The sequence below is a fragment of the Coregonus clupeaformis genome, chromosome 35, assembly GCF_020615455.1.
Source record: "Coregonus clupeaformis isolate EN_2021a chromosome 35, ASM2061545v1, whole genome shotgun sequence".
In the NCBI taxonomy this organism is placed as follows: Eukaryota; Metazoa; Chordata; class Actinopteri; order Salmoniformes; family Salmonidae; genus Coregonus; species Coregonus clupeaformis.
In genome coordinates this window covers 33,943,249-33,970,382 of record NC_059226.1, presented here as the reverse complement: position 1 = coordinate 33,970,382, position 27,134 = coordinate 33,943,249, and the positions used below count along the sequence as shown (strand labels likewise).

The following is a 27,134-nucleotide window of genomic DNA, read 5'->3' as shown; positions in this document are numbered from 1 at the left end:
TGAACGTCTGGGACATGTCCACACCTGTTGGCAATGACAGCAGAGACTACATATCCCACAACTATGTAAACCAGGGCAGGAAAGACGTCATAACGCATTTGACGCTCGAGCCTTTAGATTGGTCGAGTTCGTTTTGCATAGCCCGGTGCCCCGGGTCAGCGAGTTTACTCATTTTAGACCATTCCATTGGTCCTGAAAAAAATCTCTACATACCCGGGGCACCGGGCCATGCAAAACTAACTCGACCACTTCTTTCGCGACCTAAAAAGTGTAACGTTTGGTATTGTATCGAGTTAAATTCGCTGTCATTCATATTTGTGCTTTCGGTTTATAACTTTTTAACAAGAAGCCCTGCAACACGGAGACAAACTAACGCAACTTGCATGAAGATTGAAACAGACTTGCATCGAAGTTGCAGGAGAGCGGGGTAGATGCAGGGAGGGAGGGAGTAAAAAGTATTTGTGCTTCCCCTCCCCCTCATCAAAGCAAAGGGGGAAATGTCTCTTTCTAAAGGAGGTAAGAATTCTTTCGTTTTACTCACAATAGTGTTAATTGTGCAACAAGACTGAGTTTCCGACAAAAATGCATTACTGGAAGTCAGGGTTATGTATTGAGTCATTGCATTATTGACCTTTTTAAAATATCGGTTCGTTTCCTGCTTAACTAACGTTAGGGTCTGCCCTTGTACAAAGTTGCTAACTTCAGCTAACTACATTTTAGTACAAGTTGTACTGTGGTGCCCCATTGCCCAATGCATTTATCTGTAACCTGGTTAGAAACCATAACATTATGTGGTTGTTTCCTGTCAATTCTTGGAAATTGAAACAATTGTTTATGGACAAGCGATAACGTTGCTAACGTTAGCTAGCTAGTTAGGCTACTTGGGGCTGCAAGTTGCAACGGTTGCTTGCTAGTTACCTACTTACCTAGTGAACTAATGTTACATATATCATTGTCTATTCGACCAAACGAAAAGTGTGTAGCTAGCCACACCGGTATCGATGTAACGTTAGCTATATCGCGTGCGTTATTTTATTGGGAGCACGCATGCCATGCCTCGCCTCGCGACTTGTCGCTTGATGGGGAAAACATGAGTCATGTATTTCTTCCGACAACGTTACTTAGTCTAATATTAGCGTGTGTGTGTTCATATTGTCTCCCACGCATTCTTTCAATAGTTTTTCACTTATATTTGTCTGTCACATATTTCCTGCAAAGCAATGCCAACAAACGCCTGACCTATCATACATCATCGTGGTCCTCTGTAGCTCAGCTGTAAGCCGAACGCCAAGGTAGTGGGTTCATGACCACTCATGTATGCACGCTGTGTAGTCGTTGGATAGGTTCTAAATGGCATATTTTTTATACGTTGGTCTCCCTCTGACACTAAGTTATCAGTGATGTGTAGCTAGCTAGCAACAGCCAGGCAATGTTGAATAAAAAACACCAGGTGGAAAATAAATCAAGGCCCTCCTCCTACCTCGCACATGGGGACATTATGTTGATGATGTGAATTTACATTTCATGTTCACTGCGTGGTATTATGCTACACGAGCGTTTGTCCCGGGGATCCCAAGGGGTGCACATTTTGGGTTTTGCCTTAACACTAACGTAACACAGCTGATTCAAAATGTCAACTCATTATCAAACATCGATTATTTGAATCAGCTGTGTAGTGCTCGGGCAAACAACAAAACATGCACCCCTTGATGTCCCCAGCAGTGCTGGGCTACACAATCCTACTGGCATTACCATGGCTAGGAGAGGCCTGCTCACTGACTATGCTGTACAGGAGCTATCCCAGGCAGCCCCTCTATAGCCTAGCTACCCGAATGCATGTGTTGACTTGTACTTCCAGTGACTTCTGCAGTCTGTCTTTGTTGACAGCCTGTAACAGTCTGCGGTTGTACAGCTGCTACACTGGTGTGCTATGCTGACATTATTGGTGCTCACCTTCCTTTCGGGAGCAGCAATGGCCTGTTTGCTTATAGTAAAAGTGTAGGATGAACCCTGGGTTTTCCATTGTGTATGGACTTTTCTTGACCACTGTAGCCAGTTTCACTTTGTTTGAGGTATTGGTGGAGTAGGCCTAAGTGCTTTGCAATGCTTGTTTGTTCATTTCAAGTTGCTGTTGCTTAAGGAGGTTTTACAACAAATAATGCACTCTTCTACAATGGTATTTGCCCTGCCCACACAAGAAATGTCAGCTGCAATGTGAGACATTTTCAAGCAACCCATTCAGAGCTAGCAGAGGTGACATACCGTGAAAGTGAGGTCTTTTTTTTTTTTTTTTTTACATTTACCTTTTAGTAATTTAGCAGACACTCTTATCCAGACCAACTTACAGACAGTGCTAGCTCCTGGAGTTGAAACCAAGGCTTTAGCACAGTGGGTTAACACAGTCTGACCTGTGTGCCTTCTGACTGGCAGCCTGCCCCATCCTGGACACGGATTAAGCCTAGTTCTGGATTAAAAATACATCTCAATGGTTTATCTCCACTGAAAGTGCATTGTAGTCCAGGACTAGGCTTAGAGGTAAACTCGGCAATGCACAAAGTATTTTGTATTTTATTCGTATCCCCATTAGCTGTTGCTGAAGCAGCAGCTACTCTTCCTGGGGTCCACAAAAACATGACATAATCCAGAACGTCAATAGACAAGAACAGCTCAACGACTGAACTACACACATTTTAAAATAAAAACAATAGAACCCCAAAAAGGTCCTACTGACAGTTACACACATTACTGAGTTACCGCACATCAGTACAGGTACCTATGCCTAAGAGTTATTTGGATCAGACAGGGGAGAGGCATTGTGATGTGTGGTTTGCTTGAGTCATTTGAGATGGAAATGAGTTCCACACAGCAATATTGGGCCGATTTCCGCAACAACTAAGAACGGTGAAGCACAAGGCTAAACTTCTCTGCTGTTTTGGTCCCGTACCTACCACGTTGTAGCAGTGTGAAGCAAACCCATGCACAGAAATACTGTGTGACAGTGAGAGAGCACTGATGCTCATCCAGAGTGAAAAATAACCTGTTACTTGGAAGATTAATCTTTGCCGGTGTAAACGGGTCGAGTGCCTGTACCCCACTGTGATGGTGGTTCGCGACCCAGCTATTCACGTCGTCATCCAATGGGCTGTCCAAGAATTCAGTGTTCATCTTCACACAGAAGATACAGCATACCTTGTACAGGAGTCTTCAAACCAGTGCACCTGTCTGTGACTAAAGCCGGGGTGTGGTTATTTTCCTCTACAAGGTACTGAATCACCTGTAATATGATATGCACACACACCACAGCTACGGCTGTAGCTGGATTAGTCAGCATCAATTATTTAATTTTACCGCCTAGGCCTATAGGCTATTTTTGTGCATGGTTCAGGTCGTTGAGGGAATGCTTCCTTTGAAATCTTTGAAAGAAAGCTGCTGTATTGCTCGAGTTGAGTCACGTCCAAGCTCAAGAATCGCAGAGGTTCAATTCTCGATGGCTGACGCGCTCCTTCATTCCATCTCGTGAATTGAATGAGAAATAAAGTTGATTTTGGTGACATACGGCCTCGACTATAGACCACTGGTAATTTTTACAACGATTTACAACGCGCTCTGTGTAGCAGGTAGAACGTCACATTGGCACGACCTTGATGGCAAAGCAACGCGTTTAGTGGCGCTGAAGTGTAAGCCCACTGTCTATAACGAAAGGGTTGTAGTGCAGCAAGCTTATTAGGCTGGGTTTAGGGTTCGGGTGGATGCATGTACCAGGGGTTCAGAAAGCTGAAGGAGAGCTATGCCCAATGACATCATGTTTCCCAAAGAATCTCGCTGACAGCTGTTCAGAAAGGATGAGTCTTGTTTGGTCGGCAGTCATCCTCTCTTACCTGGTCACAGGCAGTAGAGGGGAGTGCACACTTGCCCCTACCCCCAAACCCTGAGAAAGTTACCACAGTAGGCATCATCCATATGGGCTGCCGTTTGTAACATGATAACTTCCAACTTGTTTTCGGCGACGTCAGACATTCCCACAAAAAAAGTGTTGGACACTGCAAAGTCCCATACCTGAAATGCTTAGAGTTGTAGGATTTTTAATAGCTCCCTCGTTGATATGAGGCCCGATGTAGGCCTAGCTGTCAACTAGTCAAATATGTGACCTCAGACGCTCAAGGTATATGTCAGGGAGTTCAGCTGAAACAGAGTGCCGCGTAAGATCCGTTCCTGCCATGCATTTTAGCTATGCGTTGCGAGCTAAGGGCGATATTTAGCCGACCGAAATAGTTTCTTGCCTTTAAATTTTTTTGGCCTGTAGATCAGCTTTAACATTGCAGATAGATTGTGGCTTCTAACAATGTAATTGTCTGCATCATTTCCAATCCCCCATATTTATTTTTTGGGGAAAAATTATAATATATAGAACAAAATATAACAACAATTTCATTGATTTTACTGAATTACAGTTCATATGAGGAAATCAATCAATTAGGGCCTAATAAATTTATTTAAATTGACTGGGAATACAGATATGCGTCTGTTGGTCACAGATCCCCCCCCCCCAAAAATGGGCCTCAGGATCTCACCACTGTGTTTTTGTGCATTCAAATTTTCCTTCGATAAAATGCAATTGTTCGTTGTCCGTAGCTTATGCCTGCCCATACCATGACCTCCCCACCATCATGGGACACTATGTTCACACCGTTGACATCAGCAAACCGCTCACCCACACAACGCCATACACGTGGTCTGCGGTTGTGAGGCCAGTTGGACGTACTGTCAAATTGTCTAATAGAACGTTGGAGGGGGCTTATGGTAGAGAAATTAACATTAAATTGTCTGTCAACAGCTCTGGTGGACATTCCTGCAGAGCGCATGCCAATTGCATGCTCCCTCAACATGAGACATCTGTGGAATTGTGTTGAGTGACACAACTGCACATTTTAGTGGCCTTTTATTGTCCCCAGCACAAGGTGCACCTGTGTAATGATCATGCACTTTAGTCAGCTTGGATTATATTGACAAAGGAGAAATGCTCACTAACAGGGATGTAAACAAATTTGTGCACAACATTTTAGAGAATAAGCTTTTTGTGCATATGGAACATTTCTGGGATCTTTTATTTTAGCTCATGAAACATGGGACCAACACTTTACATGTTGCGTTTATATTTTTGTTCAGTGTATTTTAAATATTAAAAAATATATATATATATTTTTTCTTCTTTATTATTTTCCCCTAACCCTAACATCCCTCCCCTAATTGGAGTAAACAAATGGACAACAATGCCTCTGCTTCCAGCTTATACATACTATATACATTTTACGGACACAGTATATTTTATATTAGTTATCTTTTGTTTGATTTTAGTCCCAGCCTTCAGCGGTCTAAGGCACTGCATCTCAGTGCTTGAGGCGTCACTACAGATCCCCTGGTGGAATTCCAGGCTGTATCACAACCGGCCGTGATTGGGAGTCCCATAGGGCGGCGCACAATTGGCCCAGCGTCGTCCGGGTTTGGCCGGTGTAGGCCGTCATTGTAAATAAGAATTTGTTCTTAACTGACTTGCCTAGTTAATTAAAGGTCAAATAAAAATAAAATCCTCAACCCCTCCCATCGATCTCTGAAGACTATCCAGTTTGGATTTCTAGCTGCCATATGTTTTCCCACTGTGCTGTGATGTTTCACAAAAGTTCTGAACCTTTCTGTTTCTCATGGTCTCTACATATTGTAAATCAAAGATAAACATTTTTGTTAAGAGTGTTATTATATTATTGATCGATTATACTATGACTTTTCAAATCACCCAGCAGTGCTATTTGTAGAGTTAGCGCCAAGTAAATGTTGTAATTTTTCAGCCATTCCTGAACCTGCGACCAAAAACAAGCTACATATGGGCAGTACCAAAACAAGTGATCTAATGATTCTCTTCGCAGCAAAATCTGCAGAGCTGGGATGGTTGTATCCCCCATATATATGTGTGTGTATATATAACATTGGTTGCAAGAATTCTGTATAATCATTTAAATGGAAAAACTTGTACGTTTTGAATCCGGCATCGTTTTGTGTATCAGTTCATAAACCATGTGCCATGGAATCGGTACATCGAATCTCCTCCCAACTATTTTGCAACCTGTATGGCGCAGCTGTCCATTTTTTGGTCCTTAAATGAAACTGGTTTACTTTTTTATTTATCACAATTTTCTTTAGCCAATGTTGGTCTTTAATGCCGACAGACAAGTTCCTTACCTTCTCCCTCTTCCACTTGCCGCCTCCATTTTTGCGGTAATGCTACAATTAGTTGGTTGTCATTTTGAATAGAGCAGACATTTCCATATATATTTTTTAACTGCTTGTGTGACATAATTCCACCAGTCCTATTTATATCATTTACAAAGATTATACCGTAACAGTTTTTATCTCCAAATGTAAAAAATAAAAAAAATCTATTAGTATATTTGATTTTAACCATAATATTTGTTGTAATATTTGTTCTGTCTTTTCTGGTGGATGAAACTGAAATTGCAACCAGCTTTCTATGGCTTGTTTCAAAAATAGCGATTGTTTGGAGATTTCATTTCAAATAACCGAAAGTGAGAGGTTGTAATCTGAAATGAAGGGGAAAAAAGCAATTTCTTGCCATGATACTTCAGTTGGGACAAAGGCTGTTTTTACACTGTTGTTCTAGGTCATTTTAGGAAGGGAGCTTCATGAAATGGATTTCCATGGCCGAGCAGCCGCACACAAGCCTAAGATCACCATTGGCAATGCCAAGCGTCAGCTGGAATGGTGTAAAGCTCGCCGCCACTGGAATTTAGAGCAGTGAAAACGCGTTCTCTGGAGTGATGAATCACGCTTCACCATCTGACAGTCCGACGGACTAATCTGGGTTTGGCAGATGCCAGGAGAACGCTACCTGCCCGACTGCATAGTGCCAACTGTAAAGTTTGGTGGAGGAGGAATAATTGTCTGGGGCTGTTTTTCATTGTTCGGGTTAGGCCCCTTAGTTCCAGTGAAGGAAAATCTTAACGCTACAGCATCTAGACGATTCTGTGCTTCCAACTTTGTGGCAACAGTTTGGGGAAGGCCCTTTCCTGTTTCAGCATGACAATGCCTCCGTGCACAAAGCAAGGTCCATACAGAAATGGTTTGTCGAGATTGGTGTGGAAGAACTTGACTGGCCTGCACAGAGCCTCGACCTCAACTCCGTTGAACACCTTTGGGATGAATTGGAACACCAACTGCGAGCCAGGCGTAATCACCCAACATCAGTGCCGGACCTCACTAATGCTCTTGTGGCTAGCTGAATGGAAGTAGGTCACCGCAGCAATGTTCCAACATCTAGTGGAAAGCCTTCCTAGAAGAGTGGAGGCTGTTATAGCAGCAAATGGGGGACCAACTCCGTATTAATGCCCATGATTTTGGAATGAGCAGGTGTCCACATACTTTTGGTCATGTAGTGTATCTCTGAGCCAAGTTGTGAAGGTGCTTCCTTTTCCCCTTCCTTGCCTAATGGCCTGTCTGGGTTAGAGGGAACATCATGTCCAGGTCAATGACAGGTGTACAGGACAAACATGTACCAGGATGCATCTCAATCGTCTCAAGTGTCATCCTCCTCCCCTTGTGTCCTTTCCAACACAGATCTTAAAACAGAGAGCAGAGCCTGTAATTGGCTACCTGCCAATGTGGCTGGTGCAGAAGACAAATGCAGGGGTCGCTTTAGAGTTCAGAAATCTGCGTTTTCAAAATGCAGACCATCAAGAAGTCGGCTTTAAAAAATATATAATTTCACCTGTTTTATATTGAAAGTCACATTATTTTGCTTCAATAGTGATCAGAGGCGTGCAACTATAGTTTTCCTTTACAGAAAATACATTAGTCCAACACATTCGGCAGAAAATAGCTTCATTCAACAGACGACAACAGAAGTGCAACGCTATTTGTCTAGCAGCCACACAAATAAATGAGCGTTCAATGAAAAGGCAAGGTATTTTTTTGCAAAAAACGATGCATGGCCATCATATTTCTAATGTTTATCATAGAAAGAATGTAGCCAGCTACATTTCCGAATGTTTTGCTTGAAGCTAATCGTGCATTTTACCAGAGAAAAATAAGCTACACCGTGAAAAGTACTGGAGAAAAAGTAGCTACACATCAGTCAGTCCTGTCTGCTGATAGAATGTCTGTTTGTGAATTCTCATCTGACTGGAGAAGTGCAACTAAAGCACAAAATTAGTCTGAGCAAAAATTCCAGCATTTAAATGTGCGTTTTACAAAACGCAGCAAGATATTTCTTATGTCTGCGTGAAATTGCAGAATTCTGCATTTAACATGACCCCTGCAAATGTATCTGCCAATACCTGGGAGAAATCAACCTGCCTCAGGCCCCGGATGAGAGCAGATCCTAAATATCTTTCTGCTGTATCACTTCCACTCATCCGATGTTGTGATCAGGAGAGTCTGAATTTACACCGGCAAGGCCCCATTGCCCTAGCCTGGATGAGAAGTCCCCACTTGTTGCTTGTGCACAGTGTTTATGAATGCACTGTAGTGTGCATTTCACACAGGGAGAGGTCTCTGGTCTCCAGTGTGTAGGCAGGAGCAGACCTACTGCAGGAGATAACGAGTCACTTTTCAGTGAGTATTCTTCTGATTATGGTTGACTTTGGTTGAGACAAACCAAAGCGGTCTCATTGTGTGCGGCGCTGCTTGTACAACAGTAGGGTTAGAAAAAACAGAGGGTTAATGAATGAGGTCATATGTTTCTGCCTTCTTCGTTCCAATTATGAGCCAGTCATTCACCTGTTTCCTATTGTTAAGCAATCACTGGGTAGATAACAAATCCAGCTGTACAGTCAGTAACACATGTTACAGTACGAGTCGGAAGTCCCCACCAAAAACGGAACAACTCCCCCCAACACCACCCCACTGAAAATCAAAACCAAGCATTCTCACAACACATGGTTCACCTGGGGGTTTCTCTGGTCTGGTTTATTGAAAGTGAGAATTGACAGGTCATGGTACAGATAGGTTTTCTGAAAGGACTAGGCTAGGCTAATATCTCCTCTCCCCATCCTCTCCTCTCATAGGGAAGAAGAAGAACCCAGGCCTCAAGCTCTCCAAAGAGGTCTTTGAGCAGCCCCCACCTGCACCCCCAGTGTAAGGCTTCTTCTGTCATTGGTTGGCCGGATTCCAGGTTGTCTTTTTCGTGGTCACGCTGTGCATCTCAGATGATTGCTAAATCATATTAATGTGGTTCCTGAGATGGTCGGCAACACTTCTCCAGATATTGTGAGATCTGTGCAGCACGACTCCAAAAAAGATGCCCTGGATATTAGCCACTGGTGTGTGTGTGTGTGTGTCACAAACGTCATGATGACCTCTGTGCAGATTATGTATTTTGTTTTAATTTCTTAATAATGGTGAAGAAGAAAACCACTGATGCCAGAGAGAAACTAACAAAAGAAACAGGGAGAGTGTGCTGAAGAGGTAGTTGTACTGTAATAGACGATGAGGTTATGGTTTTGGTTTCATATGCCATATGTCATTACCTGACTCTCCTTTTTCACAAAAAGCCTAAACTATACGACCCAGGATTTAAATGGCATCTTGTGAAAGTACAGTGACACAGTGTGATGTTCAATAAGAGCATTAGTCGTTTCTGTTAACACTTTGATATCGATGTCACATTTTAAACGAATGCATGGTGTTAATCCCACTACCTATCCTCTCTCCTCAGCCCCCCTCGAGATCTGGATTCGAAAGCCTGTGTTACCATTGGAGAGAAGGTAAGGAAGGGAAGAATGTGGTGTTCAGGCTGTAGTACTTCAGTTTCTATCACCTTTGTGGTTTTACCTGGGTCATGATCATTAGACACCAAACGGACGAAAATGGACTGAAACAGGAAGGGACTACCTGGGCTGTATTCATTATGCCGATTATGTTGGAAAACATTTCTTAAACGGAATGAAACGGGGACAGACCTTCCTGAATCTGTCCAATAGAAACTCATGTTTTAGTTGCAAAACATAATTTTCTCAACTGTTTGGACTAATGATTACACCCCTGGGCTTGTCCTATAAGAAGCGCTTATTTTCGTTTTGTGATGCTAAGGTTTTTGAAAACGTTTTCTGTTGCATGCCCTAATAAACACGACCCTAGCGTTTTCTCTAATGCATTTACTGGTTGACTTTGATGTGACTGATAGACTTCTCACACTGCATCTCAAGACAAACATGACGATGACCTCTGTGCAGATGATGTATTTGTTTTAATTTCTGAATAATCCTGATGAAAGAAACCACTGATGCCAGAGAGAAACTAACCAAAACAAAAAAACAGGGAGAGTGTGCTGAAGAGGTACTGTAATCGACGATAAGCATATGGTTTTGGTGTCAAAATGCTGATGTCATTACCTGACTCATCTGACAGAAATCCTAAACTATACCACCCAGGTTTACCTGGACTTGTCCAATAAGAAACGCTTATTTTTGTTTTCTGTTGTCCTAATGAACACGACTCTGGGGTTTTCTCTAATGCATGTATTGGTTGACCTTGATGTGATTGGCTGATAGACTTCTCTCTCCACTGTTTCTCTCCTGGCCAGAACTTTGTTGTGAAGGCAGATGACTTGGAGCAGATCGGGGAGCTTGGGAGAGGAGCGTATGGCGTGGTGGACAAGATGAGACATGTGCCCAGTGGCCTTATCATGGCCGTCAAGGTGGGTGGAGTGCTCCAGTGTGCATGTTTAGTGCGCAAATGTTGTGTAACGTTGCAGATAGAAATGCTATGAATAGAGACAACATGGTTCCTTGTTCTACATGTCAGAGGCATGTTTGTTCTACATAGCATGTTTCTATCTGAATGTTCCAAAATGTTGTATTCTGCTGAACGCGCGTGGTCCCAGTCCTCAAAAGTCAACAGGCATTTTAGATGTATATATCTGAGATGTTTATTAGATATTTGTGTGCGTGTGCGTGTCACATATAAAGACAAACCACACAGCTCTATCTCGGCGTCAACACTCCTGCCCAACAAAGATCTGTGCTGTTTTGACAACTCCTATGGTCATTGTCAAGACAAACGTGACAATGAATGACCTCTGTGCAGATGATGCATTTGTTTTAATTTCTGAATAATCCTGATGAAAGAAACCACTGATGCCAGAGAGAAACTAACCAGGGAGAATGTGCTGAAGAGGTAGTTTAACAGTAATAGATGACTGTATGGTTTTGTGTCGTATGCAGATGTCATACCAAATTCAACGTTTATTTACACTGGGATGTCGTACACTTTAACAAGTGAGCTCTGAACTATATTCAAAATACACACATTAAATACATACATTATGGAAGAGCTAATTGGTGTTTCTGTGAGTCTTCCATTCAAATTGCCGTGGTCTGAGCTGAAGGGCTTTGTTCCTTCTAGTGATTGTATTTCTGTGGCTAGTCCTGATGGTCCGTGTCCTCCCTCCCTCCCCAGAGGATCCGGGCAACAGTGAACACCCTGGAGCAGAAGAGACTGCTGATGGACCTGGACATCTCCATGAGGACCGTGGACTGCTTCTTCACGGTCACCTTCTACGGCGCTCTCTTCAGAGAGGTCAGCTCTCTGTAGCACATAGACTGGGTTTACCTGAACACTATCACTCAGCACCACATCTGTAGCACATAGACTGGGTTTGCAGAGGCAGCCCAACTATTACATTTTGCCAATTTATTGGCAAAAGATCTGATTGGTCAAAAGACCAATTATTGGCAAAAGATCAGAATTGGGCTACTTGTGTAAACGCAGCCATAGACTGGGCACCGTCAAATTAACTCTTGTTCAGATTGTTGTCAAACTACGATGAGGAGTTATCTGGACTTCATCTTAATTGGTCAAACAAATCTGTCCTCGTCTCATTCCCTTCATCAACTGGTTAGAAAACACTTAACAGGTTGTTACGTTCCCCAGCAAGAAAACCAAAAATTGTCACTCAAACAGAAACGGGAACTAGCAGAGTCACTGACGACAACCAAAAGGAAACAGGTGGGGTTTTAAGAGGGGTTCTAAAAGACACTCATGGTGTCCACTGAAAGTTGACTAGCAACAACAACTGGGACCTAAGACACCCATCATGAGTGCCCACAAAATTTCCCCAAAAGAGGCAAACAAAATAAAAACCCGCACCAAACTTAAAGACAGGAAGCAACCCAAAAAGTGGAGCAAAATTAAGAGGGATGTTTTTCTAGAAATCAAATGGGGAGAGCCAACTAAAGGGGTTGACCCTCCACATTTCTCCAGACAACTGGAGCACTGGGCCAGCACAGGTCAAACACCTTCCGAGTAACGAGATGGACAAGCCAGCACAGGTGTAACTCATACTCACTAACGAGGTGACGCCCTACGTGCTAACGTGCTATACGTGCTAAAAGTCCAACCTCAAAACATACATAGAAAAACCAAAACCTTTAACAAGGTGAAAACGTTATGGTGGAAACCCATCGCTAGGCTGGCTTTCTCTTGGCCCTCAAATACATTTTCATTTCGGGTGCGTTTTCAAACTACGATTAAAAGTAGTCTCCTCCGTATTAATCATGGAAGGACTTATTTGCTTTTTTTTACTGTGTTTTTGTGTGTCACAATGACCTCAGTGCAGATTTATATATTTGTTTTAATTTCTGAATAATCCAATAAAATGTGATTTGAAGGAAATCACTGATGCCAGAGAAACTAAACAAACAACAACAAAGAAACCAGTCTGAGTGTTCTAAAGAGGTAGTTGTACAGTAATGGGTGATGTCTCTGCGTTGCCAGGGTGATGTGTGGATCTGCATGGAGCTGATGGACACGTCTCTGGATAAGTTCTACAAGCAAGTGATAGATAAAGGCATGACCATCCCTGAAGACATTTTGGGGAAGATCAGTGTAGCGGTGAGTGGACACCTGGGTCGTGTTCATCAGGGCACGCAACATGGAAAACATTTTAAAAAACGCTTTGCAACCAAAAACAAAAATGAGTATTTTCTTATTGGACCAGGTCCATGTAGTCCCTCCCTGTTTCAGTTCGTATTTATTCTGTTTGGTGCCTAATGAGCACAACACTGCAGGGTTACTGAATTAATGCTTATAGCTACAGTATAACATGACTATGACTTCTGTGCAGATGATGTATTTTGTTTTAATTTCTGGATAATCCTGATGAGAGAAACCACTGATGCCAGAGAGAAACTAAACAGAACAAAAAAACTGGGAGAATACTGAAGTACACTTTCATATTGATATTATTTATATTGTAAAAAAATAAAAATTGTACACACCACGTTGGTGTGACACTGTATTAGGACCAGTCACACAGCTAGTCCTGTTCCCTCAGGTTGTCATTAAAATCCAGTGTGTGTAACTGCTTCTGTCTCTGTCTCTCTCCAGATCGTCAAGGCTTTGGAGCATCTGCATAACAAACTTTCAGTGATACACAGAGGTAAATGAAGGACAAGACTGTGTTATCCCACTGAGCTAAAGCCAAGTCAAACAAATTTAGCTTGGGGAGCTGGGAGCTAACACACGTCTTCAGGTCTCGGGCACGGTTCCTCATCACTCAATCACCTCCTTTACCCATGCTGATCTGGAATGTGACTTTATTTTCTTTGTATTCCACCACGTTTGGGGGGACTAAACTATTCATTATTATTACAAAGATTCTTTATTTTTGTAAATATTTCCCTTCTTTGTGCAGATGTGAAACCGTCCAACGTGCTGATCAACACACAGGGTCAGGTGAAGATGTGTGACTTTGGCATCAGCGGCCACCTGGTGGACTCTGTGGCCAAGACCATGGACGCCGGCTGCAAGCCCTACATGGCGGTGAGTTGGAATGGGGAGAGAGGTGGGTGAGCTCTGACACCTTCTCGGCCGTGTTCAGTAGGCACCGGGGTTTTGGTTAGCCGGTAATAGCCGGCTTTTGGTTAAAAAACATTTTTTAAATCCAAAACATTGCAGAGGGACAATTGTCCGGGAAAAGAAGAAAAAATCCCATAGCAAAATAATACTTTTTAGCCTATTTATTTATGGAAATACCAGTCGATGTAAAAGCATTTGACCGGTCATGCTTACAGTGCATTCGTAAAGTATTCAGACCCCTTCCCGTTTTCCACATTTTGTTATGTTACAGCCTGATTTTAAAATGGACTCAATTCATTTTTCCCCCTCATTGGTCTACACATAATACCCCATAATGACAAATCGAAAACAGGTTTTTAGAAATGTTTGCAAATGTATTACAAATAAAAAACAGATACCTTAATTACATAAGCATTCAGACCCTTTGCTATGAGACTCGAAATTGAGCTCAGGTGCCTCCTGTTTCCATTGATCATCCTTGAGTCCACTCGTGGTAAATTGCGCTTCCCATTTGCCATTTATATATGCGACGGTATAGGTAGGCATCAGTGCGTCACACACCACTTTGTAATGAGCTGGAGGCAGTATGCATGTTGAAAACATACTTACATGTAATTGTTTGAAACCTGAACGTTTTACTGCATATTATGAGAAGTCTTACCTTCCTTACAAGTAAAATCCGAACATAGAAACGTGGAGGCAATTATTTTATAAGGACTTCCATTTGCCATTGAAACCAGTAGCATATTTCTCGCATGTTCTATTGGTTTTCAAATCAACTTTCTTTCATTGTCCAGTAGCCAAAGGCACAATCCTAGTCATATTAGAAACCCATTCTAGTTGTTGCATCTTTAGTTCTCCCCTCTCTCTAAATTGTTTGTGCGGTGCGCATTTGACAACAGGGTTTTCATGCTAATTGCATTTTCAAACGAACAGCCGCGTGTAGCTTTCTGCCTTGTGCTCATTGCTGCGCTAATAATGTGAAGAAATAATCATTTATCAACATTTTAAGTTAACATTCTGATCTGTTGCATCAGCCTTGTTGTTTTTTTATGTAGCCTAGGCCTACTGGTTGTATGAATTTGGAATCCTTCGTCCCACAACTGTCCCAGAGTCTGTTTGGAATAGGCTATTTCTTTCTCGCACAGAATGATAAGCTGACCAATAGAATAGGTCAACTTTTCTACTATGCGGGATAATAGATTGACATAGGCTAGTGATTTTGCTGTTAGTTTCTCGTCTTGTTAGCTGAGGAGAAGTAATGTAACAGTTATTCTAAGATCTTCAAAGTGCGCATCAGAATTCGGTAAGAAGGACGCACGCCGTTGCATCTTTGATGTTCTTTTAAGATGAATAACCATAATCTAAATGTGATTTCGGTGGGTGGACGCCCTAAAATGCGTACATTTCGTAAGTGTGTACATTTCATGTCTGTTAAATTAAAGTGCTGCCGGTCAAATGTCCTGCGTAACCCTGGTAGGCACCATATGGGAAACGTTTTAGAGAAGTTTGACACGGAATAAATGAAATGAAATGTCCATATTGGACAAGTTAATGTGGTACTACCTCTTACGTACCGACTGAACACGACCCTGGGTGCAGTCATGGGTTAGGCAGATTCCTTTTTCGTGGTCAAGCTGTGCTTGCTATATCATGTTGATGTGGTTCATTTACATTTTACATTTACGTCATTTAGCAGACGCTCTTATCCAGAGCGACTTACAAATTGGTGCATTCACCCTATAGCCAGTGGGATAACCACTTTACAATTTTTTTTTGTTTTTTTTGGGGGGTAGAAGGATTACTTTATCCTATCCCAGGTATTCCTTAAAGAGGTGGGGTTTCAAATGTCTCCGGAAGGTGGTGAGTGACTCCGCTGTCCTGGCGTCGTGAGGGAGCTTGTTCCACCATTGGGGTGCCAGAGCAGCGAACAGTTTTGACTGGGCTGAGCGGGAACTATGCTTCCGCAGAGGAAGGGGAGCCAGCAGGCCAGAGGTGGATGAAGGCAATGCCCTCGCTTTGGGTGTAGGGACTGATCAGAGCCTGAAGGTACGGAGGTGCCGTTCCCCTCACAGCTCCATAGGCAAGCACCATGGTCTTGTAACAGATGCGAGCTTCAACTGGAAGCCAGTGGAGTGTGCGGAGGAGCGGGGTGACGTGGAGAGAACTAGGGAAGGTTGAACACCAGACGGGCTGCGGCATTCTGGATGAGTTGTAGGGGTTTAATGGCACAGGCAGGGAGCCCAGCCAACAGCGAGTTGCAGTAATCCAGACGGGAGATGACAAGTGCCTGGATTAGGACCTGTGCCGCTTCCTGTGTAAGGCAGGGTCGTACTCTCCGAATGTTGTAGAGCATGAACCTACAGGATCGGGTCACCGCCTTGATGTTAGCGGAGAACGACAGGGTGTTGTCCAGGGTCACGCCAAGGCTCTTCGCACTCTGGGAGGAGGACACAACGGAGTTGTCAACCGTGATGGCGAGATCATGGAACGGGCAGTCCTTCCCCGGGAGGAAGAGCAGCTCCGTCTTGCCAAGGTTCAGCTTGAGGTGGTGATCCGTCATCCATACTGATATGTCTGCCAGACATGCAGAGATGCGATTCGCCACCTGGTTATCAGAAGGGGGAAAGGAGAAGATTAGTTGTGTATCGTCAGCGTAGCAATGATAGGAGAGGCCATGTGAGGATATGACAGAGCCAAGTGACTTGGTGTATAGCGAGAATAGGAGAGGGCCTAGAACTGAGCCCTGGGGGACACCAGTGGTGAGAGCACGTGGTGCAGAGACAGCTTCTCGCCACGCCACTTGGTAGGAGCGACCGGTCAGGTAGGACGCAATCCAAGAGTGAGCCGCGCCGGAGATGCCCAGCTTGGAGAGGGTGGAGAGGAGGATCTGATGGTTCACAGTATCAAAGGCAGCAGACAGGTCTAGAAGGACAAGAGCAGAGGAGAGAGAGTTAGCTTTAGCAGTGCGGAGCGCCTCCGTGACACAGAGAAGAACAGTCTCAGTTGAATGACCAGTCCTGAAACCTGACTGGTTTGGATCAAGAAGGTCATTCTGAGAGAGATGGCAAGAGAGTTGGCTAAAGACGGCACGCTCAATAGTTTTGGAAAGAAAAGAAAGAAGGGATACTGGTCTGTAGTTGTTGACATCAGAGGGATCGAGTGTTGGTTTTTTGAGAAGGGGTGCAACTCTCGCTCTCTTGAAGACGGAAGGGACATAGCCAGCGGTCAAGGATGAGTTGATCAGCGAGGTGAGGTAGGGGAGAAGGTCACCGGAGATGGTCTGGAGAAGAGAGGAGGGGATAGGGTTAAGCGGGCAGGTTGTTGGGCGGCCTGCAGTCACAAGTCGCAAGATTTTATCTGGAGAGAGAGGTTCCTGAGATGCTAAAAGTGATTATGACCTCTGTGTTTTAATTTCTGAATAATCCTGATGAAAGAAACAACTTATACCAGAGAGAAACTAAACTGAACAAAAAAACATGGAGCTTGTGCTGAAGAGGTAGTTGAACAGCGATAGTGAGTAGGAACGGGAAGAGAAAGAGAGGTGGCTCTTACACCGTCTGGGCCACATTCAGTAGGCACCACATGGAAAACGTCTAACACAACAAAAATACTTAACACGACCCATTCAGCTCCCAATGAAATAGGATTGGTGCTGGTTGTGTTGACCTCATTGTTATATGTTATTGTGCTATTCTTATCCTATGTTATGGCGCTGATGTCAATGTAATGGTGGTCATAGTGTTTTCTCTGTTTCAGCCAGAACGGATAAACCCTGACCTCAACCAGAAAGGCTACAGCGTCAAGTCAGACATCTGGAGTCTAGGAATCACAATGGTGAGTCACAGACATGATTGGGACCAAATCTTGGATTGAGATGACGTAAACTGTGCATTAACGTCAAATTACATCCATTCATCTCAAATCGGCAATCTACCAGAAACAACCACACCAATTCTATCAACAGCAGGGTCATGTTCATTAGGCACCAAACAGAAGAAAATGGGACTGAAACGGGGAGGGGCTACCTGAATTGATGTTATTGTATTCTGTTGCAACATTAGTTTTACGGTGTACCCTAATGAATACAACCCTGGTCTGAGTGATGATTCTACTGTGTTGTCTCGTGTGACGATAAATACCAGGCTCCATAGTTGAAAGATGAGCTCCTGCCTGCTTCTCTCTGTGGGTTAACAAACTTCTGTCGTTCTGTCTGGTCTTCTCCCCCCTGCCCCAGATTGAGCTGGCCATTTTGAAGTTCCCCTACGACTCGTGGGGTACACCCTTCCAGCAACTGAAGCAGGTAGTGGATGAGCCCTCTCCACAGCTGCCCTCGGACCGCTTCTCCCCTGAGTTTGTGGACTTCAGCTCCCAATGGTGAGCCCATCTCTCTCTCCCTGTGTGCGTTCCAAATGGCACCCTCTTCCCTATTTAGTATGGATGGGCATGAGCACTCGAACAGACGTCAAAACGTGCTTTTTAACCAGAGATCCATTTTATTTATTTATATATATATATATATATATATATATATATATATATATATATATATATATATATATATATATATATATATATATATATATATATATATATATATAATATATCTGTAAAACTATTTGGTGGAATGGTTCCACACTGAAAATATACAAAAACATTAATTTAAAAAAGACAACGAGCTGTATTTTCATCAGAATCATTTAAGCCTAAACCTACTAAACCAAACTGATGTCGTGGCTGTAATTCATCACTGTGCGCAGTGTTCAATGTGGAATTGTTAATCCGTTCATAAAATTCCAAAGAACAGGCAGAGTAACCTAAATCGAAAGTCTGTAGGCCTATATCGTAAAGCCAGATTTTGGTTTGTAACCCTGAAGAAATTGTATTTCAACGTGCCAAACTAAGCCCCGTTTCAAATTATCACTCTTTGAGAATAACTGTTCCAGAGGCCATCACTTATCACTTCGCACTGGCAACATTTTTCATTTGGAAAAATATTCTGTTCTGTTTTATTGTGTTATATTATATCATGTTTTTTGCGGTAAAATAGGTGTCTTGACTGATAAGTGCTCAGGAAATTACCGTATTTTCCGCACTATAAGGCGCACTTTCAATGAATGGCCTATTTTAGAACTGTTTTCATATATAGGGCGCACCGGATTATAAGGCGCATAGAATAGAAGATACTGCAGTCAAACGTTTGACTGGGGTTGCGTTATGCATCCACTAGATGGAGCTGTGCTAAAGGGAATGTCAACAAAACAGTCAGATAAAGTCAAACTTTATTAAGCGTTCTGACAACAATTTTGGGGTCTTTATACACACACAAGTGGTGTGGGACTGTGAGTAAGCACAGTACCGGTGTTTACTGACTACGGTAGCCGTAATGCTGCATGCGGTGCGGCTTTGTAGTTTACCAGTCGTACTGAAACATTTCATTATTATTAAATTGGTTTTATTGGTTTTTCATACTGAAACATTTTGACAGAGCGCCTTGAGCGCCGTGTACAACCAGTATGTATCAACCAATTAACCAATTGATCCATATATAAGCGCTCCGGATTATAAGGCACACTGTCGTTTTTTTTTAGAAAATTAAAGGCTTTTAAGTGCGCCTTATAGTGTGGAAAATACGGTAACAAAACAAGGCTATGCCATTGCAAAGCCATAGGCTTGTACAAGCAAGCGCCACTGCTGAGGTTACTACCTTTTTGAAGATTGTGTTCCACAATATAATATAACCAGTTGATATTATTGTTTCAAGAAATGAATCTTAAATGGCAATAGTTTTTTTTTTATTGAGTGTGTGTATGTGTACAGTGGGGAGAACAAGTATTTGATACACTGCCGATTTTGCAGGTTTTCCTACTTACAAAGCATGTAGAGGTCTGTAATTTTTATCATAGGTACACTTCAACTGTGAGAGACTGAATCTAAAACAAAAATCCAGAAAATCACATTGTATGATTTTTAAGTAATTGATTTGCATTTTATTGCATGACAGAAGTATTTGATACATCAGAAAAGCAGAACTTAATATTTGGTACAGAAACCTTTGTTTGCAATTACAGAGATCATATGTTTCCTGTAGGTCTTGACCAGGTTTGCACACACTGCAGCAGGAATTTTTGGATTTTGACTTCTCCAGATCCTTCAGGTTTCGGGGCTGTTGCTGGGCAATACAGACTTTCAGCTCCCTCCAAAGATTTTCTATTGGGTTCAGGTCTGGAGACTGGCTAGGCCACTCCAGGACCTTGAGATGCTTCTTACGGAGCCACTCCTTAGTTGTCCTGGCTGTGTGTTTCGGGTCGTTGTCATGCTGGAAGACCCAGCCACGACCCATCTTCAATGCTCTTACTGAGGGAAGGAGGTTGTTGGCCAAGATCTCGCGATACATGGCCCCATCCATCCTCCCCTCAATACGGTGCAGTCGTCCTGTCCCCTTTGCAGAAAAGCATCCCCAAAGAATGATGTTTCCACCTCCATGCTTCACGGTTGGGATGGTGTTCTTGGGGTTGTACTCATCCTTCTTCTTCCTCCAAACACGGTGAGTGGAGTTTAGACCAAAAAGCTTTATTTTTAGCTCATCAGACCACATGACCTTCTCCCATTCCTCCTCTGGATCATCCAGATGGTCATTGGCAAACTTCAGACGGGCCTGGACATGCGCTGGCTTGAGCAGGGGGACCTTGCGTGCGCTGCAGGATTTTAATCCATGACGGCGTAGTGTGTTACTAATGGTTTTCTTTGAGACTGTGGTCCCAGCTCTCTTCAGGTCATTGACCAGGTCCTGCCATGTAGTTCTGGGCTGATCCCTCACCTTCCTCATGATCATTGATGCCCCACGAGGTGAGATCTTGCATGGAGCCCCAGACCGAGGGTGATTGACCGTCATCTTGAACTTCTTCCATTTTCTAATAATTGCGCCAACAGTTGTTGCCTTCTCACCAAGCTGCCTGCCTATTGTCCTGTAGCCCATCCCAGCCTTGTGCAGGTCTACAATTTTATCCCTGATGTCCTTACACAGCTCTCTGGTCTTGGCCATTGTGGAGAGGTTGGAGTCTGTTTGATTGAATGTGTGGACAGGTGTCTTTTATACAGGTAACGAGTTCAAACAGGTGCAGTTAATATAGGTAATGAGTGGAGAACAGGAGGGCTTCTTAAAGAAAAACTAACAGGTCTGTGAGAGCCAGTATTCTTACTGGTTGGTAGGTGATCAAATACGTATGTGATGCAATAAAATGCTAATTAATTACTTAAAAATCATACAATGTGATTTTCTGGATTTTTTCTGGAAATTACAGACCTCTACATGCTTTGTAAGTAGGAAAACCTGCAAAATCGGCAGTGTATCAAATACTTGTTCTCCCCACTGTACATACAGTGGGGAAAAAAGTATTTAGTCAGCCACCAATTGTGCAAGTTCTCCCACTAAAAAAGATGAGAGGCCTGTAATTTTCATCATAGGTACACGTCAACTATGACAGACAAAATGAGATTTTTTTTCTCCAGAAAATGACATTGTAGGATTTTTAATGAATTTATTTGCAAATTATGTTGGGAAATAAGTATTTGGTCAATAACAAAAGTTTCTCAATACTTTGTTATATACCCTTTGTTGGCAATGACACAGGTCAAACGTTTTCTGTAAGTCTTCACAAGGTTTTCACACACTGTTGCTGGTATTTTGGCCCATTCCTCCATGCAGATCTCCTCTAGAGCAGTGATGTTTTGGGGCTGTCGCTGGGCAACACAGACTTTCAACTCCCTCCAAAGATTTTCTATGGGGTTGAGATCTGGAGACTGGCTAGGCCACTCCAGGACCTTGAAATGCTTCTACGAAGCCACTCCTTCGTTGCCCGGGCGGTGTGTTTGGGATCATTGTCATGCTGAAAGACCCAGCCACGTTTCATCTTCAATGCCCTTGCTGATGGAAGGAGGTTTTAACTCTAAATCTCACGATACATGGCCCCATTCATTCTTTCCTTTACACGGATCAGTCGTCCTGGTCCCTTTGCAGAAAAACAGCCCCAAAGCATGATGTTTCCACCCCCATGCTTCACAGTAGGTATGGTGTTCTTTGGATGCAACTCAGCATTCTTTGTCCTCCAAACACGACGAGTTGAGTTTTTACCAAAAAGTTATATTTTGGTTTCATCTGACCATATGACATTCTCCCAATCCTCTTCTGGATCATCCAAATGCACTCTAGCAATCTTCAGACGGGCCTGGACATGTACTGGTTTAAGCAGGGGGACACGTCTGGCACTGCAGGATTTGAGTCCCTGGCGCGTAGTGTTACTGATGGTAGGCTTTGTTACTTAGGTCCCAGCTCTCTGCAGGTCATTCACTAGGTCCCCCCGTGTGGTTCTGGGATTTTTGCTCACCGTTCTTGTGATCATTTTGACCCCACGGGGTGAGATCTTGCGTGGAGCCCCAGATCGAGGAGATTATCAGTGGTCTTGTATGTCTTCCATTTCCTAATAATTGCTCCCACAGTTGATTTCTTCAAACCAAGCTGCTTACCTATTGCAGATTCAGTCTTCCCAGCCTGGTGCAGGTCTACAATTTTGTTTCTGGTGTCCTTTGACAGCTCTTTGGTCTTGGCCATAGTGGAGTTTGGAGTGTGACTGTTTGAGGTTGTGGACAGGTGTCTTTTATATTGATAACAAGTTCAAACAGGTGCCATTAATACAGGTAACGAGTGGAGGACAGAGGAGCCTCTTAAAGAAGAAGTGACAGGTCTGTGAGAGCCAGAAATCTTGCTTGTTTGTAGGTGACCAAATACTTATTTTCCAACATAATTTGCAAATAAATTCATTAAAAATCCTACAATGTGATTTTCTGGATTTTTTTTCTTCTCAATTTGTCTGTCATAGTTGACGTGTACCTATGATGAAAATTACAGGCCTCTCTCATCTTTTTAAGTGGGAGAACTTGCACAATTGGTGGCTGACTAAATACTTTTTTCCCCCACTGCACGCACACACATTTTTTCCCAATGCGGGCCTTGCCCATGTGTTCTAAAAGTAGATTTCTTTACATTCTGAGTACGCTGAAAAAAAATCATGCGAGTACTCGGAACAGTGAAAGATGTTGAAATGACCATCCCTACTATTTAGTGCACTACCTTTGACCAGGATCTATAGGAGAAGAGTTTACGGCCCTGGTCAAAAGTAGTGCACTATATAGGGAATAGGGTGTCATCCTGGTCAAAAGTAGTGCACTAAATAGGGAATAGGGTGTTATTTGGGATGCTGCCTATCTGTGGCCTTACTGATGAGGCAGTGGAACCAAATACCACCAGGTGGCACTGCCCTGCTGTCCTCTCCCTGTGGGTCCCCTTCAGCCTGTGCATCTCTGACTGCTACAACATATGAATGTGGTTGGTGAGACTGATTGTGGGACTTCCTGGTTAAATAACTAAATAGAAACATTAAAGCCTTCTCCAGGCGTAATCAGATCTGATTATCTGCCCAGTGTGAATGTGACCTGGAAAAATAGACTACCTGGAAATAAATCCACCTAAATCTTGGGGGACAATCCAGTTGTCCTGACCTAGTTCCACCTTGGCCCGCTCTATAAATGTATTCCTGTTGCTTTCATGTACTCTTTTGTGGTAAGTTTATCTGGTGTAAATGTGTTTTGGTGTACTTAGGGTTGCATAATTACAGCAACCTTCCCAGGTTGGAGGATTCTGGATTTCCTGCTTATTCCTTCCTGATTATGGGAATTTTAGGGAAATTATCAGAATATTGCAACCTTATGTGTACTAAATCATAGGTTGAACCAGAGGACAGGATCCTCAAAGATGTTTAGATGTGTTGGGGGCTCTTACTAAAGGTGTATTGTAAGAAGTGTCCAGTATTGAGGTCTGTTTCTCAGTTCTTTGTTTTGTTTTGTCTCTGCAGCTTAAGAAAGAAACCCAACGAGAGACCCGCCTACACAGAATTAATGGTTGGTTTTAGATCCTCATAAGCATTTGTTTCTATCCGTGACCGGTGAATATGTTGTTTTTCTCTCTTCATTCATGCCGTCTTTGTAAAGGCTCACTTCCTGCTCCGTTTCCTCTGTCATGTGTCCACAAGAGGACAGGCTTACCCAAGTGATTAGTCAAACCATGATGATGATGTATTCTTGTATACACAACGCATGTTTAAATCCTGTGTGTAAATGTTTCTGTTGGACTACACTTATTTTAGGAGTTGTTGACTCATGGTGTTTTTCTCATGTATTTCTTTTTACAGCAACATCCCTTTTTCACCCTGCATGACTCCAAAGAAACGGACGTAGCCAGCTTTGTCAAGATCATCCTGGCAGACTGACACGCCCCTCCACCCACCAGGGTAGGAGGTAGGTGGGACTTCTCCACCCACCCACCAATCCCAGGCCTTTCAGAAAGCTCACTGGAAATGATCTGCCACACAACTCCAACTTTCTGTCCACCTACCTACCCCACAACAGAGGGGTTTTCCCGAAAGACTGACTACAGCTCACAGAGGCCATGTGGGAGAGCGCTTGTAATATGAACTCAAGATATTGATGTTGTCCACCCAAACTGGAGAGGGTCAACTCGCCCACGGATCCAACAACCCCTTCCCTTCCTCTACTCCTACAAACTGAACTGAATCAAACTCCTCACTGTACCAGTTTTCTGAATGGACAGTGTCAGCAGAAAGTAAATCTCTCGTTACACATACTGTATGTTCCTCACTCTGAATTACACAAAGAGAAAAATAGTTCGATAAAATGTGTACGTCTCTGTATAATTAATTGAAAAAATATATTTAGCATTTATGCGTTTATTTTTCTCATACAGTTTGTAATACTGTATATTTTCATCAAGTATGAATTAGCAAGGGAGTGTCTTTACTCTTTCTGAATCCTAGCATGAGGTGACCTACATTTCTCGTCTCACCTTCTGGTGATTGGTCGGTCAGTGACTGGACGGCAGCAGCTGTCTTCGGGCAGGGTTTGGGGAGGCTCTGGAGGGGTCAGACGAAGTAAGTTTCTTCTTGGGTAAAGTTCAAAGGTGAAAGCGTGACAGGGGGCCCTGGACAAAAGGAATTGCAAGTCCTACCTAGGAGTCTTTTGTGGCATGGGAATGCGAGGCATCCGATATCATCTGACCTCAAAGATATGCAACCCCCACACCCCTCTGCCCTGCCCCTTCCTAAACTCTCTCACCCATCTGTACACACCCCTCTGCCTCGCCCCTTCCTAACCATCGCACCCTGCTCTGTCACCAAGAGTGTTGTGAAGAGTGTATTCTCGTATAGTACATGGAGATGTAATTGGGGGAATGATTCTCTTAACTATCCAGACTATACTGCATCTATCTTCCAGTCCCTCTGAGCCATTTCAAATATGTATTTTCATTATGAATTATTATTACCTTGGTTTCCTGGATGTGGTTGGGGGCTGCTGTTTGACACATTTAATTATTATTATTATTTTTCATTTCCTTTTCCTGAGTGCAGGACAGGAGCATGTCAGTATCGTGTTTCGCCCCCAAAGCACTTATGTTAACAGAGAGGTCTACGAAGCCTCATGCCTTACACGTACAGTATGTTAGGGGAAATAATTTATGTGTGTTGAAGATGTAAATACTATTTTGGACAACTTTTTCTCTTTTAAATGTAACGTTGGCGATGTGGCGGCAGAGTGGACGTGTACTCGTGCGCAATGCGGCTGATTGATGTGTACTCGTTAGTTTTAATGCAGTCGGTGTGTGAGAGAGGTAAACGCAGCCCGCTGACTCCTGTACTCGTCCGTCTGTTTGATCGTTGAGCTGCTGCAGCCACCTCTCAGGTTTCAATGCCCTGCGGAGGCAGCCATGTTTGTTTCCCCACGATGTTGTACCTCCTCTGAAGGCTGGGTAGTGTTCATTAGGCAGCAAACGGAATGAAATAAACAGTGAGGAACTACCTGGACTTGGTCCGAATAAGAAACGCTCATGTTCGGTTCCTCGTTGCAAAACGTTAAACGCTTTCTGTTGCATGCCCCAATGAACATGACCCTTTATGGTGGAAGACTACTTCTGTGTGAGATCATGCTAGGCTGTGAATGCGTACTTGCCATTTAGGCTTGAATCCCAAATCGACCCCTAATCCCTAGGCAATCCTCTAGGTCTGAGACCAATTGGACAGGTATGAGCACTATAACAAGGTGATGCAATCACCATATTGGTTAAAAGTATCCACTCCAATCTTTATCTATAGGAGTGCCCTAGGGAGTAGGGAGGCTCTGGGTTGATCTGGAACTCAACCCTCCGGACTCTGCTATGCAGTGGCCCTTAAGTCTTTGATCAGGACTATGAGAATCCTGCAATGTGACAACCAGTGGTAGTGGTGGCACTTGCCCTTAGTGTTTTTAGGGTGCGTCCAAAAGGATGCCCTATTTCCTATCCCTTCTTTCTAGGGAATCGGGTGCCATTTCAGACGCAGCCCTGGTCTGTGATTGGTAAGCCTCTCCGGTCACCTCAGCCTCTCTGACGTACACTGTAGTGGGCTTTTTATCAAAGTCGGTGGATGAGGAGTATTTATGATATGTGAGTAAAGAAGGGAAAGCTAATAAAGAGCTGCTGTGATTTGACCTTTTTTCTTGTTGGCCATCTTAGAAGTGGGCCACTGTAATACTCGGAATAGTTCTGTTCCACTTTTTAGTTCCGTAAGCGAACTAGAGCAGTGAACAACACATTAGAATGTAGGGTGTAGCGCCTTCTTTGGCCCATTCACAGTGTATTTATGGCTATCGAACTTACGGTGTTAGTTCTTTATGGGTAACTTTGTAGTTTGCGAAGCTTAAGGATCTAGAAGTGGAACGGGACTATTCCAAATAGTACAGAGGCCCCGCAGAAGACACTGATTCCTTATGTGTTGAGAAGAGTGAGTACAGGCTGATGACAGTGTGGATGGAACTGTACAGGCTGATGACAGTGTGGATGGAACTGTACAGGCTGATGACTGTGTGGATGGAACTGTACAGGCTGATGACAGTGTGGATGGAACTGTACAGGCTGATGACAGTGTGGATGGAACTGTACAGGCTGATGACAGTGTGGATGGAACTGTACAGGCTGATGACAGTGTGGATGGAACCGTACAGGCTGATGACAGTGTGGATGGAACTGTACAGGCTGATGACAGTGTGGATGGAACTGATGGTCTACCTCTCTCATTCACTCTACCCGCCACCACGTCATTGGGTAGTTCTGACAAACTTGAACTGTGGGAAGATGTAATAAAGGCTTTATTCTTAAAATAAAA

At 43.3% G+C, this 27,134-nt stretch overlaps 1 protein-coding gene across 1 annotated transcript; it reads left to right on the top strand.

The window, feature by feature from the left end:
* Nucleotides 1-201: 201 nt before the first annotated feature.
* On the top strand, nucleotides 202-27,134 carry LOC123482637 (dual specificity mitogen-activated protein kinase kinase 6). Its single transcript, XM_045211033.1, has 12 exons — nucleotides 202-516; nucleotides 9,075-9,144; nucleotides 9,725-9,773; nucleotides 10,592-10,705; nucleotides 11,467-11,586; nucleotides 12,784-12,900; nucleotides 13,396-13,447; nucleotides 13,703-13,830; nucleotides 17,626-17,703; nucleotides 18,104-18,243; nucleotides 23,778-23,823; nucleotides 24,114-27,134. The coding sequence occupies exons 1-12, from the start codon at nucleotides 498-500 to the stop codon at nucleotides 24,189-24,191; spliced, it is 1,011 nt and encodes a 336-aa protein (XP_045066968.1). The 5' UTR covers nucleotides 202-497; the 3' UTR covers nucleotides 24,192-27,134.